The 17,065-nt window shown below is 43.9% G+C and overlaps 1 protein-coding gene across 1 annotated transcript in view; it reads right to left on the bottom strand.

The window, feature by feature from the left end:
* Positions 1-17,065, bottom strand: part of ttc7b (tetratricopeptide repeat domain 7B) — a 277,583-nt gene that overhangs the window by 162,802 nt on the left and 97,716 nt on the right. Inside the window, exons 7-8 of the mRNA XM_080202203.1 lie at positions 7,347-7,519; positions 522-585 (exon numbers count right to left, since the gene is read on the bottom strand). Of these exons, the coding sequence (XP_080058329.1) occupies positions 522-585; positions 7,347-7,519 (237 nt within the window). The remainder of the gene's footprint in view (positions 1-521; positions 586-7,346; positions 7,520-17,065) is intronic.

Genomic DNA, 17,065 nt, shown 5'->3' with positions numbered 1-17,065 from the left:
AACTCCACATATTTACTCCGTTAATCTTTCTAATGTATATATCTTGGTACACCAAGGGGCAATTTAGCATTGCCAATCTACCTAACGCACATCTTTGGACTGTGGGAGGAAACTGAAGTACCTGGAGGAAACCCATACAGACACAGGGGGGGACCTGCAAACTCAACACAGTCACTCGAGAGTGGAATTGAACCCAGGTCCCTGGCGCTGTGGGGCAGCAGTGCTAACCACTGTGCCGCTCTTCGATTAATTTAAATTAGTGTAGCACAGGCCTGATGGGCCGAATGACCATTTTCTGTGCTTAGGAGCTTGGGACTCTCAATTAAATATGATTCTTTCCTTGCGAGAGCTGTGCAGCCCAATGTGCTTGCCAAAGAGAACCAACAGAATTTATTAATGTGCTATTTCTTCACAGCAGCTCCATTTCACATGCATGAAGCTATCGTTTCCGTTGGGACAATTATAATTACGTTAAATGTCACCACATTGAACTTCCCTCGGTTGTCGATGATCACACTTACCATAGATTCACTAATGAGCAGCAGTAATAGAGCTTCTTCTGTGTTTTCTTGAGGACAGAAAATGCTGGAATGATGAGAGGATACAAATATTACAATTAACAGCTTCACTCAGCAGCAGCATCTTAACAAAAAAAGTTGCCAAGAAAAGTCTACTCCTGCTCCTATTTCTTATGTTCTTATGTCTATAATTGTAATCCGTGAACAATTTAGGGGGAAGGCCAGGGTGAAGTTTCTTCTGCTGAAAATTTAACCAGGAAGTCAGTGCCAGGAGTTCCTATTTTGTACTCAAGCTGCTTTTCTTTTTGCTCCTACAAGATAATTAATTCCCTCCTTTGTGATCTGGAAAACAGGTTCCAATATTCCCCAGCTGAGGGGAAAGCTTTGGTCACGCTTGGAAAAGCAAAGTGGGTGCAGGAAGAACACAACAAGGAGGTAGCTGAAGAAACATCTACTGAGAGTAAAACAGCTTTCTTCAATATCACTATAAAAATATTCCACTAACGTCATCCACAGGCTCAGATTTTTATTCTTTTTAAATTAAGAATTCCCACTCTGGAATATTGAAGCATTTCACGGAAAACTCAGCTCAGTGGTCTTCGTGTTTGAGGCTGGGTAGTATTGGCAGGCAATGGGAGCACAGCCTCTATCTTACAAAGCTTTCCATAGGCTACATAGCACTGCCTCTAGCATACTACATTTGTGAGTATGCAAATCACGCCTTAATCCTTTTTTTGCCTATCCTTACTTGCCCTCTCTTCTGTGTATATGGAAGTGCCGAGTATAATGAACATATTCAATGCACTGATTTCCTCCTGTCTTTTTCAACTTTTATATATGGAGAAATGATCAAGCTGCGCTGTACCAGTTTTGAAGGTGCATTGCTTTACTTGTCAAAATGGTGAAACTCAAACAAAAATATATTTAAAAAAATCACAATCTCTCCAGTGTACATATGTAGTTCAGAGATGTGCAGATTAGGTTGATTGGCCATGCTAAATTGCCCTTAGTGTTAGGGAGACAAGCAGGGTGAATATGTGGGGATATGGGGATAGGGCCTGTGGATTGCGGCCAGTGCAGACTGGAGGGGCCAAATGGCCTCCTTCTGCACTGTATGATTCTATGCACAAATGTTTCATCAGAAACCAGTGGATCTTCTGTAACTTGCTGAAAAAGCCACCTTCTCAAGCCACAAGACTTTACCAACCTGGTCTTGAGATCAGCTAACCCAGCACAGTGCAATAACTAAATCTTGCAACCTCCTAACCTGCAGGATCTTCAGCATCAAAGATAAGACAGCGCACCATTTTACCGTTGAATATTGTTCAGTACCAGAAGGGAAGGAAGAATTTCCCCTTTCGCTGGTCTTTTGCAGAAACTAGGCTTGTATTACCCTGAGTGTAGGAAATAAAGGAGTGATCTAATTGAGATGTTTAAGATGATCAAAGAGTTGATGAGTAGATAGAGAGTATCTATTTTACCTGGTGGTGGAGTAAAGAGCAAGGGTTAGGAGGGGAGGGGATGAGTTTTTGGAAACTTTAGAGTAAGGCCATTCAGGGATGATATCAGAAGGCAATTTTTCACACAGAGGACAGGAAATCTGGTGTTCTTCTTCTGGGCGGCATGGAGGCGTATGGTTAGCACTGCTGCCTCACAGCGCCAAGGACCTGGATTCAATTCTGGCCTTGGGCCACTGTCTGTGTGCACATTCTTCCTGTGTCTGCGTGGGTTTCCTCTGGGTGCTCCAGTTTCCTCCCATAGTCGCGTGGGTTAGGTTGACTGGCCATGCTAAATTGACCCTTAGTGTCAGGGGGACTAGTTAGGGTAAATGTATGGGGATAGTGTCTAAGTGGGATTGTGATTGGTGCAGACTCAACGGGCTGAATGGCCTCCTTTTGCATTGTAAAATTCTATCATTCCACTTCCCCCATGCCTCCCCTAAAGTGGTGCTGAGGCCAGGGGTCATGTGAATATTTCAAATTTGAGATTGATAATTTTCTAACATTAGGGTGTTATAGGATATGGAACCAAGGAGTTAAGACACAGATAGTTGTGATTTCAGTGAATGATGGAACATGGTGGAGGAGCGAGATGATCTACTCCTTTTCATATGCTCCAATCCTCACTCCCAGATGCCATTAACAAATTAGATTTGGCTTCTCTCGAGTATGTACTAGTTAATCAAAATCGACAGAGTTTTTGTTAGGAATTGCTGATGAACTAACAGCTGTGTTCTAAACCTTTCTGCACCAATCAAAGCTAACACCAACTTTCCAGAATTGTAATTTTAAAAAACAAAAATCTGACAGATTTTAACAGACAAAATTTCTATTTTGGATGAATCATAATTAGAGGTTACATAGGTAAAAGAAAAAAGGACTAGCAACGTTGCTCTTGCATGGAGCTGGCAGAGATAGCTTTAGCTGAGCTAAAGCTGGGGCAGCATAGTGGCACAGTGGTTAGCGCTGCTGCCGCCCAGCGCCAGGGACCCGGGTTTTATTCCTGGCTTGGGTCAATGGCTGCATGAAGTCTGCACATTCTCCCTGTGTCTCCATGGGTTTTCTCCGGGTGCTCCAGTATCCCTTCTCAGTCTGAAAGATATGCTGGTTAGGTGCATTGGCCCTCAGTGTACCAAACAGGTGCCAGAGTGTGGCAACCAGGAGATTTTCAAGTAACTTCATTGCAGTGTTAAGGTAAGCTTACTCGTGACATTAATAAGATAAACATTAGAAATGCAATGGGCAGAAATGCCTCCTTCTGTGCTGTCAACATTTGATGGTTAAAAGCTATTTTATTAAAGTCAAAATTTTCTCTCTGGAAGGACACCATATTTCCAGCTTAGAAACAGCTTATGCTGCCCAAGTATCTATATTGGTGTTAATGCTTCACAAAGTCAGATTCCCCAGTCTTTCATTTCTCTCATCTGCTCCACAAGGTCATGTCTGGAGCTGGGTAAGATCCCGCTACTTTTGACACCGGATGGTGAATACTTTTTGAAATAGGTCAGAACTGAATCAATTCTGCTTTCACTTGGCCAACACAACCTCCACTCCCTCACCACTTCGCTACACTGTTTCCTACAGCCTGGTCACAGACCAGGTTCATTCTGTTCAATCCAAAGCTGAAGCCTTGTGCCTAGATTCTCCCCGTTAGGAAGCTTATTCACCTCGTCCTCTGTAACATCATCCATTCTCTCTCTTAGCTCAACATGTCCGCCACTGAAATTTTTACACGTGCCTTTAACATCTCCCATCACTCAATTTAGGAAGGTTGTCAAGCTTTGGAGATAGACTCACTAAGATGTGTTGATGGTTTACAGTTACCTGGATAGACTGGAGAAGCTGGGTGGTTTTCCATAGAGCAGGGAAGACGAAGAGGAGATTTGAGAGAGGTGTTTAAAATGATGGAGGATTTAGGTAGAGTAAGGAGAAAGTGGTTTCAATGAAGGATTAATAATAACCAGGGGGCTCTGATTTAAGATGACAGGCAAAAAGATTGACGCAAAATTTTTTAACACCATGAGTGGTTAGGATTTGGAATTTACTGTGTGATAGGGTGATGGATAGAGATTCCGGCAACTGGATAAATATTTGAAGGAGAAGCAGGAAAAGTGGGACTAACTGGATCACTTGTCAAAAAAGCAGCTGCAGGCTCGCTGAACCAAATAGCTTCCCTCCCTGTGATGTACTATTCTATGACTCCAATAACTTAACCATTGGGGTAGCACAGTGGATAGCACTGTTGCCTCACAGTGCCAGGGGACCCAGGTTCAATTCTGGCCTCAGGCTACTGCCTGTGTGGAGTTTGCACATTCTCCCTGTGTCTGTGAGGGTTTTCTCTACATGCTCTGGTTTCCGCCCACAGTCCAAAGATGGGTGGGTTAGGTTGACTGGGTATGCTAAAATTGACCACAGTGTCAGGGGATTAGCAGGGTAAATATATGAGGCTGTGGGATTTGGGTCAGTGTAGACCTGATGGGCTGAATGGCCTCTTTCTGCACTTTAGGATTCTATGATTCCAGAAGGGAAAATGCTGGAAAATCTCAGCAGGCCTGGCAGTATCTTAAGGAGAGAAAAGAGCTGAAGTTTCGAGTCCAGATGACCCTTTATCAAAGCTAAAAGGCACAGAAAGTGGGAGATATTTATACAGCAGGGTGAGGGAATGAAAGATGAGTCATAGTCACTGAAGCCAGGGGAAAAGATTGTTAATGGCCAAATGGCTTCTTTCTGCACTGTACGGACTCTACAATCTCCTACGTGTGTTCCCCTTAAATGCACTCATGATATTCAGCTCAAATACTCAACGTGGTGTCAGTTTCTGCATGCTAATCAGTCTCTGGAAAAAAAGGTTTTCCAGAATTCTTTGCTGGATTTATTAATAACTTTGTTGTATTTCTAGCCATTTCATTTGAACTCCTTACAAAGGAGTCTACTCACTCCCAGTCTTCCCTTTCCTCCAAGCTATCCAATTAGTTCTATTCCATTGCTCCTTCCCCACTGTTCTGTAAATCCTCCCCTTCAAGCATGTATCAATTCCTTTTGAAAGTTACTCGTGAATCTGTTTCCATAACTCTGGCAAGCAACGCATTCCAAATCATAATATCTTGCTGTATTGAAAACAATCTCCCTTCATTCAGCCTCTGGTTCTTGGAGGGAGTCATGATGTGGGTATGCCGGCGTTGGACTGGCGTAAACACAGTAAAAAGTCTGACAACACCAGGTTTTAGACTAAAACCTGGTGTTGTCAGACTTTTTACTGTCTTGGAGGGAGTACAGAGAAGGTTCACAAGGCTGATGACAGAGATGAGGGGGTAAGCCTATGAAGAGAGATTGAATAGACTGGATCTGTACTCATTAGAGTTTAGGAGGCTGAGGGGGGATCATTACAAGATAATGAAAGGGATGGATAGGGTAGAGGTAGAGAGATTCTACTCCTGCTCCTATTTCTTATGCTCTTTTGCCATTCATCTTAAACCTCTGATTACTGACCCACCTGCCTTGTTCACTCTATCACAACTGTTGAAGATTTTGAACACTTCTATTAAATCTTTCCTTAATCTTCTTCCCTCAAAGAAAACAACCCCAGCCTTTAAGCACCATTTGACTGTTATCTGCAGAAGTGTCTACTATAAGAGTATTAAAGTAATCTAAGCTGTGGATTTGAGTTTGGTTTCTTTTAGAAAAGGAACCTAGCAGCGGCTCCTTTTAGAACCGGAGAGTGTTTTCTGCAAGACCCAGGTATACAGAACTGGAAACTGACATGGCGTCTGGTTTCAGAAGAATAAAAGTAAGCTTCAGAATAAATTGACATGCACTCAGTTGCTGTTGGTGGCTTAAGAGGATTAGGTAGCATGCACCTTGGGAAATACGTGTTCATCATCAAAAATCTATACAACTGAGCTGCTATCCCAGCTGTGCGATCAAACGGACAATGTAATTTATCATCATAAAACCACAATCACTTTCTGTGCAAACCATCAGATGTATTTCTCTAGCTCTTAAGGATCACAATTATCACTGCTGCTGACATTAAGGACACTTTAATTAGTTGAATCATCTGGGGCCAAACATTCATGAGCTTCAGGCTAAAAGCTTCCCCAGGCATCTGGAACTGTCCATTCTGAAGCTTAATGACGATTACTGTATCTTATATGAACAAAGACCAATGAAAGCTAAAGGGAGAAAACTGGAAACGAGATCTCTACAATTCAATATGGTTCAGGATGCCATTGTGACTTCCAGCATCGAGTAAACTCGCCACCATTTCAGTGCTGAATTTACACAAGCCAGTCTATCTCCGTGGGGACATGGCTATCAGATAATTAATGATCTCAGCATTCCAGCAGTAAGTTTTTAAGTTCATTTATTAGTGGCACACATAGGCTTACGTTATCACTGCAATGAAGTTACTGTGAAAATCCCCTAGTCGCCACACTCTGGTGCCTGCTCGGGTACACTGAGGGAAAATTTAACATGACCCTAACCAGCACGTCTTTCGGACTGTGGGAGGAAATTGGAGCATCTGAAGGAACTCACGCAAACACGGGCAGAATGTGCAGACTGCGCACAGTGACCCAAGCTGGAAATTGAATTTGGGTCCTTGGAACTCTCTATTTTGATGGTTGTCGAGTAAGCTGTGTGTTGTATCTGCCATGATGTCGGATGATTGCAGGGTAAGGCTCAGCAGTGATGCTTTCTTTGGGCTAAGAGCACCGACCATCTTGGCTCACGTTTAAAAGTGATCACTTGGCCGGGATAGCAGATCTGCATGTGCTTTTGAAAGTCTATCTCAGCAACACGTGGATGAGAAAAACACTGTTCTGATGTTTGATGCAACACTAACATTGTACACTGTTACTGGCTAAGTGACCTAGCATGTCACATTACAACAGTCCTACATAGGCATCATAAAAAGCACAGATTCTCAAGAATGAGACTGAAGCTAAGAAGTTTAAATATGATGGCAGGATGTATCCATTAAGGGTGATCTTATTAAACTCTTTAAGATGACTAAAGAAATTGATAGACTGGATGGAGAGAATGCATTACCTCTGGTGTGCAGCATCTAAAGCATGGAGGCATCATTTTAACAATGGAGCTTTGGCTGTCCAATAGAAATACTATGAAGCATTGCTGAAAGCTATGGATGCTAGAATTCTAGAACTCTCTCCCCAATAAGCTGTTGGGGATGGGAACTGACTGAAAATTTCAAAGCTGAGATTGATAGATTTTATTTTGTTAGGCAAAACCGTTATGGGTTATAGGCAATGATTTATTTGGCTGGAGAGAACAAACGGGCTATTCCTGTGCTAATGTCTCGATGATGTACCTATCTCCAGTGTACACCTTAGGTCGCCTACTAAGTGCGTAGTGCTTGGTATTGGAGCCCGTGTGTAGAAGGTCATCCAATAGGGAATGCTGTGGAGGATCTTCCAGTGGATTCCAGTAGCTTTGTTCACACATTCCTCGGAGGAGTATTTCTGCCAGTTGCCTGGCAATTGTCTGTAGGGTAAACATACATGTGGAAAACATGGTCAAGAACAAATACATTTTTGGTGTACCAATAAAACTAAGGATTTTCGTGCCAAAAGCTGTTAAGTTACTTCTCACTTCTACTTTTTTAAAATCCTTCTAAAAATTCCTGCTCCAATCTTTTCCCTTATGCCTTATTTCCTGAGACCCTGCCTCAAACAGAGGTCCTGGGACCTGAGGACAATACCCAGGCTGACAGTCCAGTGCACTCCTGAAGAACTGCTGCAATGTTGGAGATACCATCCTTTGGAGGAGACATTAACCTGAGGCCCTGCCTTTCCTCTCACACTTTTGAAGAAAGAGCAGAATTCTCTCCGATGTCTCAGGTCAGATCAACATTTATTAGTCAACCAATGCTATTCCAATTCCCCTCATCCTGTGGCGCTACTCAAGGAAGAGTTGGGAATCCTCTTGATGCCCTGATCAACATTTATTCCTCAAACAATTCCACCAGATAAAAAAACTTCACTGTTTCTGCTTGAGATGCCATTGGATGGGACACTAAACCAAGTCCCTGTCCTCACTCTTAGGTGGACAGAAAAGATCCTCTGGTATTAAACTGAAGAATAGAGAAGTTATTCCTGGTGTTGTGGCCAACATTTATTACTCAATCAATAATCTTAAAAAAGACTGCCTGGTCATTATCTCCTTGCTGATTGTGGGAGCTTAGTGTGTGAAAACTGGGAGGATGTGTTTCCTACACTGTAACAGTGATTATATTTCAAAACACTTCATTTGCTGCAAGGTCTTTGTGGATGTCTTGAGATGCTGAAAGGTGTGATATAAATGCAAGCTTATTCTTGCTTTTCTTTCTAATGAAACACGTTTTGACCTGTGACTGTGACTGAGAGGGGCACTAAAGGGGCCCTGTCATTTCTTGACTGCTTTCCTTTCTTTGCTGTTCTCAGCTGTGGTTTTCAGAGGTAGTTAGAAAATCTCTCAATTTCTGAGAAGTTTCACAGAATAATAAAGGTTATAACTTTGGAAGAAATTGGAGGTGGTGCCAAGAGTGATATTACTCATCCTGGTAAAGTTATCGATATTTAATCTTAAAGTAAAATTTGTACTTGCAAATGTGGAAATGTAAAACCATTAAAACAGGATGTGGAGTTGCCAGCGTTGGACTGGGGTGGGCACAGTAAGAAGTCTCACAACATCAGGTTAAAGTCCAACAGGTTTATTTGGAATCACAAACTTCCGGAGCGCTGCTCCTTTAGCAGGTGAGTTGAGTCCACCCCACCCGATGAAAGCTCCAAGTAAACCTGCTGGGATTTTAACCTGGTCATGAAACAGGACTTTGAATTTGAGTGAATTGCAATGCAAGACAAGAAAAGATTTTGGAAGCTAGGAACATTTGCCATTCAAATAAATGTAAAGGGAGCGGCTGATGATTGCAGGATAATTAAACAGAGGGAGAAAAGCAGAGTGTGAAGAATTTTCCGTTGGGGAAAAAATCTGGAAATGGTTTGGTGAAATGAAAAGACAAGAAGTCCGGATAATTAAGAAGAAAACTACAGAGTCTTTGTAACACCCACACTGTCTATATTTAACTGAAAATCTTCTGATGGAAACAGATTTTATGCCAGTGAAAATGAGTCAGCTTTCAGTTCTCTCACAGGTCATATCACAGATGGTAACTCTGCCAAAATGTCTAACATCGGATTATTTATGAAGGTTCTAAGTGATAGAAGGATCCGGCATGAATGAAATCAGTTTATCCAGTGCAAGCCTAGCACCTGGGGATCTGCAGGTCCAAGGCAAATGCCTTTCATCTGGCACTCTCTTTCTGAGACACCATATGGGTTAAAATGGAAAAGTCTGGTGCAGAAGGGAGCTGCTCTTCTAAAATTCAGTACACACTGAAGAATAAAAATTTGTTTTCTTCTGGCCTGAGCTATACCTTCCCAAAATAGGGGAAGTGCATTTATGACCTGCCTTAGTTGGCCTCGAGAAGCCTTCTTGAACCACTGAAGCCTGTCTGGTGAAGGGACTCTTCCATAATGCTGTTAGATATATAGCACCCTATTGGACCCTAGCTATCCATGGTGTCCCAGAATTGTGACCCAGTAACAATGAAGATAGGAACAACACATGTCCAAACTGGCATGTTAAGTTAATTGGAGGGGACACAGTGTTCCTGGACACCTTTTGCAAAGTGATCTTTTTTTGCAAAGTGATTTTTTTTGCAAAATGATTTGCAAAGTGACGTGACCTGCAAGCACTTGACGCTGAAAGTGGGCCAGCAAAGTACAAAACTCAACACTGAGATATCTCACCTCGTCAATCACAAAGTATTCACCAAAAAGAGCAATGGAAAGAGTGCAAAGAATAAAAATTATTCTAAAGAGAAAGTTTAAAAAAAAATCAACATCTAGCGACAAGACAGGGTGGTCAGCAGAGGGAAGGAATCTTGTGAAACATTAAAATATTAATATAAAACAGTAAAATATTAAATTGGATTAGAGAAGGTAAATCCTGAATATTATTTGAAAGTAAGATAATAGGACCTGATATTACCTAATTATAAGTGTTTGAAAACATAAGAACATAAGAAATAGGAGCAGGAGTAGGCCATCTAGCCCTTCGAGCCTGCCCCGCCATTCAATAAGATCATGGCTGATCTGTCGTGGCTCAGTTCCACATTCCCGCCCTCTCCCCATAACCCCTAATCCCCTCGCTTATCAAAAACCCATCAACCCGCGTCTTAAAAATATTTAGTGAGGCAGCCTCCACCACCTCAACGGGCAGAGAATTCCAGAGATTCACCACCTTTTGAGTGAAGAAGTTCCTCCTCAACTCCGTTCTAAACCGCCTCCTCTTTATCTTGAGGCTGTGCCCCCTAGTCCTACTGTCCTTTCTGAGCGGGAAGAGTCTCTCCACCTCTATCCTATCCATCCCATTCATCATCTTATACGTCTCAATGAGATCTCCCCTCATTCTTCTAAACTCTAACAAGTACAAGCCTGTTTATTCAGCCTCTCCTCATAGCTCAACCCCCTCAACTCCGGTATCAGCCTAGTAAACCTCCTCTGCACGCCCTCCAAGGCCAAAATATCCTTGCGTAAGTACGGCGACCAAAACTGCACACAGTACTCCAGCTGTGGCCTCACCAATGCCCTATACAGCCGCAGCAAGACCTCCCTACTTTTATATTCAATCACCCTCGCTATGAAGGCCAGCATCCCATTCGCCTTCCTGACCACCTGCTGCACCTGCAGGCTGGGTTTTTGCGACTCATGCACAAGGACCCTGAGGTCCCTCTGCACCGTCGTCTGCTGCAGTTTTTCGCCACGTAAGAAATAGTCCTTTCTACCATTAGTCCTACCAAAGTGGACCACCTCGCACTTGCCAACATTAAATTCCATTTGCCATTCCTGGCCCATTCGCCCAGCCTATCTAGATCCTGCAGACTCTCCACACCCTCCAAAAGTACATTTAGATATGACAGCAGACAGAACATCTTCCTATAAAAGGCAACAACGGAATAACTTGCCAGGTCGGAAAGTGGAGATGCTGTTAGATGTTTGCCTGGGTGAACGTGACCCATAGAGGTGTGAGTGTTGCTGAGAGAAAGCATCTTTCTTGTCCTTGGGTTTTCAACATGACTATAAATTCATCCTAACTAAGAGCAGCATGTGAAATACACATCACTGCTGAGGTAATAATACTTTATAAAAAAACAAGAGGTTCCATAAAGGACAGGACTAAATGATTTCTCGCTGCAACTAATTGTTAAAAGTTTATTAGCGACACAAGTAAGGCTTACATTAACACTGCAATGAAGTTACTGTGAAATTCCCCTAGTCGCCACACTCCGTTGCCTGTTCAGGTACACTGAGGGAGAATTTAGCATGGCCAATGCATCTAACCAGCACGTCTTTCAGACTGTGGGAGGAAACGGGAGCACGCAGAGGAAACCCATGCAGACATAGGGAGAATGCGCAGACGCCACACAGACAGTGACCCAAGCCGGGAATCGAACCTGGGTCCCTGGCGCTGTGAGGCAGCAGTGCTAACCACTGTGCTACCATGGTTTATTTGTTATTTATTTCAGTCTAGCACAGATTCATACTGCAGCTTGACAGCACACGTGTCGTCACTAGGCTATATGCATCATTTGGATAGAGATGGAGAAGTCTTTTTAATAGGTTCAAGGGATGTGAACACCACTGCAAGGTCAGCATTTACTGTCCATCCCTCAGTGCCCTTGAGAAGATGGTGCTCACCATCTTGAATCGCTGTAGTCTGCAGATACTCTCTCACAGTGCTGGTAGGAAGGAAGTTCCAGGATGTTGACACAGTGACAGGGAAAGGATGGCAGTATATTTCAAAGTCATGATGGTGAGTAGCCTAGAGAGGAACATGGTAATGTCCCCATACATCTGCTGCCTTTCTCCTTCAGAAGGCAGAAGATTTGGAAGGAGGTATTGAAGGAGCCTTGGCAAATTGCTGTAGTACATCTTGTAGATGGTACATACTGCTGCCACTGTGCATGGTGGTGGAGGGAGTGAATATTTAAAGTAAGAACGGTGTTGCGCAATCATTATTCTAATTACCTTTCAGTCTTTTATTTCAACAGGATCAAAACATTAACCGCTTGAGAACTTTCTACCCTACTGACAATGATGAAATAGAAAGTGTCAAAGTGAGATATTGGCATCAGTACAGGCTCAAGTGGTGTAGTCTTTTTGTCAATGGCCACTTGGCTTGTGTTCTGGGATTGTCTTCAACTCTTGTGTGGAGGAAGGAATCGACTTTGGCCTCTCTCTGAGGGCACTATGAATGCCACAATCACTATCACTTATTGCCTACTCCTGGTTGATTCAAAGAACAAAGAAAAGTACAGCACAGGAACAGGCCCTTCGGTCCTCCATGCCTGTGCCAATCACAATGCCCTAACTAAACTAAAAGAAAATCCAATTTGGTTCGAATCTCTCTATTCCCTCCTTATTCAATTGGGAATTTCAATATCATTTCCAGCTTTGCATTTGTTTCATTCTCTCACTCCCTCCCTCCATTCCACTTTCTCCGAAGGCATTGTCTATTCCTGAAATTTGATTCTGCGGGTGCCAACAGGCTTCTGATTTCTTGGTTGAATAGGCTGAATGGCCTGTCTCTTTTTTGCCTTTAGTTCTTTGATGGGGTGCACATGTCACTGGCACGGCAAGAATTCGCTGCCCATCCCTAATTGCCCTTGAACTGAATGGTTAGCTGGGCTATTTCAGAGGGGCAGTTAAGAGTCAACCACATTACTGTGGTTCTGGATTCATATGTAGGTCAGACCAGGCAAGGGCAGCTGATTTCCTTCCTTCAAGGACATCAATGAAACAAATGGGATTTTAATGACAATCTGTGATAGTTTCATGGTCACCATCACAGCTATTTATTCAAGATTTATTAATTGAACTCAGCTGCCATGGATCATAATGCTCCTGGAAAGAACTGGGGACAGTTATTTCATTAAAGGCTCAGTGAAAACACAAGTCCATTGTTGTTGTATGATTTCATAATTCGAAAGTCCTGTAATATTCTAACCATAATTCTAAAGTTCTCAACCTGAAATATTAATTCTGTTTCTCTCTTCACAGATGTTGCCTGATTTGCTGAGTATTTCCAGCATTTTCTATTTCTAGATTTCGAACACCCACAGCACTGGGCAGCACAGAGGCACAGTAGTTAGCACTGCTGCTTCACAGCACCAGGGACATGGGTTCGATTCCAGGCTTGGGTCACTGTCTGTGTGGAGTTTGCATGTTCTCCCCATGTCTGTGTGGGTTTTCTCCTGGTGCTCCAGTTTCCTCCCACATTCTGAAAGATATGCTGGTTAAGTGCATTGACTCGAACAGGTGCGGAGTGTGGTGACTCAGAATTTCACATGACTTCATTGCAGTGTTAATAAGAACATAAGAAATAGGAGCAGGAGTAGGCCATCTAGCCCTTCGAGCCTGCCCCGCCATTCAATAAGATCATGGCTGATCTGTCCTGGCTCAGTTCCACTTTCCCGCCCTCTCCCCATAACCCTTAATCCCCTCTCTTATCAAGAACCCATCAACCTGCTTCTTAAAAATATTTAGCGAGGCAGCCTCCACCACTTCAACGGGCAGAGAATTCCAGAGATTCACCACCCTTTGAGTGAAGAAGTTCCTCCTCAACTCCGTTCTAAACCGCCTCCCCTTTATCTTGAGGCTGTGCCCCCTAGTCCTACTGTCTTTTTTGAGCGGGAAGAGTCTCTCCACCTCTATCCTATCCATCCCATTCATCATCTTATACGTCTCAATGAGATCTCCCCTCATTCTTCTAAACTCTAACGAGTACAAGCCTAGTTTATTCAGCCTCTCCTCATAGCTCAACCCCCTCAACTCCGGTATCAGCCTAGTAAACCTCCTCTGCACTCCCTCCAAGGCCAAAATATTCTTGCGCAGGTGCGGCGCCCAAAACTGCACACAGTACTCCAGCTGCGGCCTCACCAATGCCCTATAAGTGTTAAAAGTGTTAAACTAAAAGCGGAGGAATTTAGAGTAGCTAAGAGTAGTGGGCGAGAAGAGGATTGGGAGAGGTTTAAATGTTAACAAAGATTGACAAAGAAGTTGATAAGGAAGGGGAGGAGAAACTATGAAGCTGGGCTAGCGCTTAATATAAAAAAGGATAGCAAGAGTTTTTATCAATATATAAAAAGGAAGAGGCTGGCTAGGGTGAATGTTGGTCCTTTAGAGGATGAGAAAGGGGACCTAGTGGTAGGGGATGGGGATATGGCTAAGGTCTTGAATAACTTTGTTGTTTCTGTCTTCACGGAGGAGGACGTGAATAATTTGCCGGGTGTTAGCGATAGAAAGGTGGTATGACTGGAGGGTCTTAATGACATTACTGTTACTAGAAAGGCGGTGCTCGACAGACTGGAGGGGCTGATTGTGGACAAGTCCCCAGGACCGGATGGAATGCATCCGAGGGTTCTGAAAGAAATGGCGGAGGTGATAGTGGATGCCTTGGTGGTTATTTTCCAAACGTCGCTGGATTCCGGGGAAGTGCCGGATGATTGGAAAATGGCTAATGTTACGCCGTTGTTTAAGAAGGGTGCCAGGCAAAAGGCGGGGAATTATACGCCGGTTAGTTTAACATCTGTGGTAGGTAAAATGTTAGAATCTGTCATTAAGGAGGAAATTGCGAGGCATCTTGAAGGGAATTGCTTGATAGAGCAGACGCAGCACGGTTTCATTAAAGGGAAGTCGTGTCTGACAAATTTACTGGAGTTCTATGAGGATGTGTCTAGGGCGGTGGATAGAGGAGAGCCGGTGGATGTGGTCTTTCTAGATTTTCAGAAAGCGTTTGACAAAGTGCCTCACAAGAGGTTATTGCAGAAGGTCGAGGGACATGGAGTTGGGGGTAGGGTGTTAGCGTGGATAGAGGATTGGTTGTCAAATAGGAGGCAGAGAGTGGGGGTCAACGGGTGCTATTCGGATTGGCGGATGGTGACTAGTGGAGTGCCCCAGGGGTCGGTGCTGGGACCTCAGCTTTTTACCATTTATATAGATGATCTGGAGGAGGGAACCGAGTGTAGAGTGTCGAAATTTGCTGATGACACCAAGATTGGGGGAACGGCAAATTGTGCGGATGGTGTGGAAAGTCTGCAGAAGGATCTAGATAGGCTGGGCGAATGGGCCAGGAAATGGCAAATGGAATTTAATGTTGGCAAGTGTGAGGTGGTCCACTTTGGTAGGAAAAATGGTAGGAAGGACTATTACTTACGAGGCGAAAAACTGCAGCAGGCGACGGTGCAGAGGGACCTCGGGGTCCTTGTGCATGAGTCGCAAAAACCCAGCTTGCAGGTGCAGCAGGTGGTCAGGAAGGCGAATGGGATGCTGGCCTTCATAGCGAAGGGGATTGAATATAAAAGTAGGGAGGTCTTGCTGCAGCTGTATAGGGCATTGGTGAGGCCGCAGCTGGAGTACTGTGTGCATTTTTGGGCGCCGCACCTGCGCAAAGATATTTTGGCCTTGGAGGGAGTGCAGAGGAGGTTTACTAGGCTGATACCGGAGTTGAGGGGGTTGAGCTATGAGGAGAGGCTGAATAAACTGGGCTTGTACTCGTTAGAGTTTAGAAGAATGAGAGGAGATCTCATTGAGACGTATAAGATGATGAATGGGATGGATAGGATAGAGGTGGAAAGACTCTTCCCGCTCAAAAAAGACAATAGGACTAGGGGGCACAGCCTCAAGATAAAAGGGGGGCGGTTTAGAACGGAGTTGAGGAGGAACTTCTTCACTCAAAGGGTGGTGAATCTCTGGAATTCTCTGCCCGTTGAAGTGGTGGAGGCTGCCTCGCTAAATATTTTTAAGACGCGGGTTGATGGGTTTTTGATAAGAGAGGGGATTAAGGGTTATGGGGAGAGGGCGGGAAAGTGGAACTGAGCAGCGACAGATCAGCCATGATCTTATTGAATGGCGGGGCAGGCTCGAAGGGCTGGATGGCCTACTCCTGCTCCTATTTCTTGTGTTCTTATGTTCTTATGTTCTATACAGCCGCAGCAAGACCTCCCTACTTTTATATTCAATCCCCCTTGCTATGAAGGCCAGCATCCCATTCGCCTTCCTGACCACCTGCTGCACCTGCAAGCTGGGTTTTTGCGACTCATGCACAAGGACCCCGAGGTCCCTCTGCACCGTCGCCTGCTGCAGTTTTTCGCCACGTAAGTAATAGTCCTTCCTACCATTCTTCCTACCAAAGTGGACCACCTCACACTTGCCAACATTAAATTCCATTTGCCATTTCCTGGCCCATTCGTGTAAGCCTTACTTGTGACTAATAAATAAACTTTATCTTTTTCTTTGTCATTTTATTTTGCTAATAATTCAGCTATACCAGTTGAGAAAATGACCATGTTACCATGTTGTGAACTCGATATAAACAGTAAGCAATTTAACTTCTGCTCATTTACTCATACAAAAACAACTGGTTGGAGCTGACCTGTACAGACCCAAAAAGAGCCAAGTTGGCTGATTTATCAACAAGACCAGAAATTAAGACACATTAATTGCCACAGTGCCACTTTGGAGATGGATAAAATAATGGATCCTTGGTTCCTGTCCTGATCACTATGCAATAAAAATCAACTCGCATTTATATAGGGGGCGATTCTCCCATCCTGCTACACTGAGTCTTTCGCGATCAAGCTGGCCAGTAATGGGGAAGCCAGCAGTGGGGGGCCATTGCGCATGCGCCAATCTCTGCTGTGACAGACTGGCACATTTGCAGTGGCCCACTCAGCACAGTGCTGCTGGCCTCTCTAACAGGAATAGGCCCTGTCCCCTGATTTTCAGTGTGATTCATGCTATTATCTGGAGGAGGGAACCGAGTGTATGGTGTCGAAATTTGCTGATGACACCAAGATTGGTGGAACGGCAAATTGTGCGGAAGGTGTGGAAAGTCTGCAGAAGGATCTAGATAGGCTGGGCAAATGGGCCAGGAACTGGCAAATGGAATTTAATGTTGGCAAGTGTGAAGTTGTCCACTTTGGTAGGA

This window comes from Carcharhinus amblyrhynchos, chromosome 14, assembly GCF_965287045.1.
Source record: "Carcharhinus amblyrhynchos chromosome 14, sCarAmb.v2.hapA, whole genome shotgun sequence".
In the NCBI taxonomy this organism is placed as follows: Eukaryota; Metazoa; Chordata; class Chondrichthyes; order Carcharhiniformes; family Carcharhinidae; genus Carcharhinus; species Carcharhinus amblyrhynchos.
This window is presented reverse-complemented; position numbering and strand designations above follow the sequence as displayed.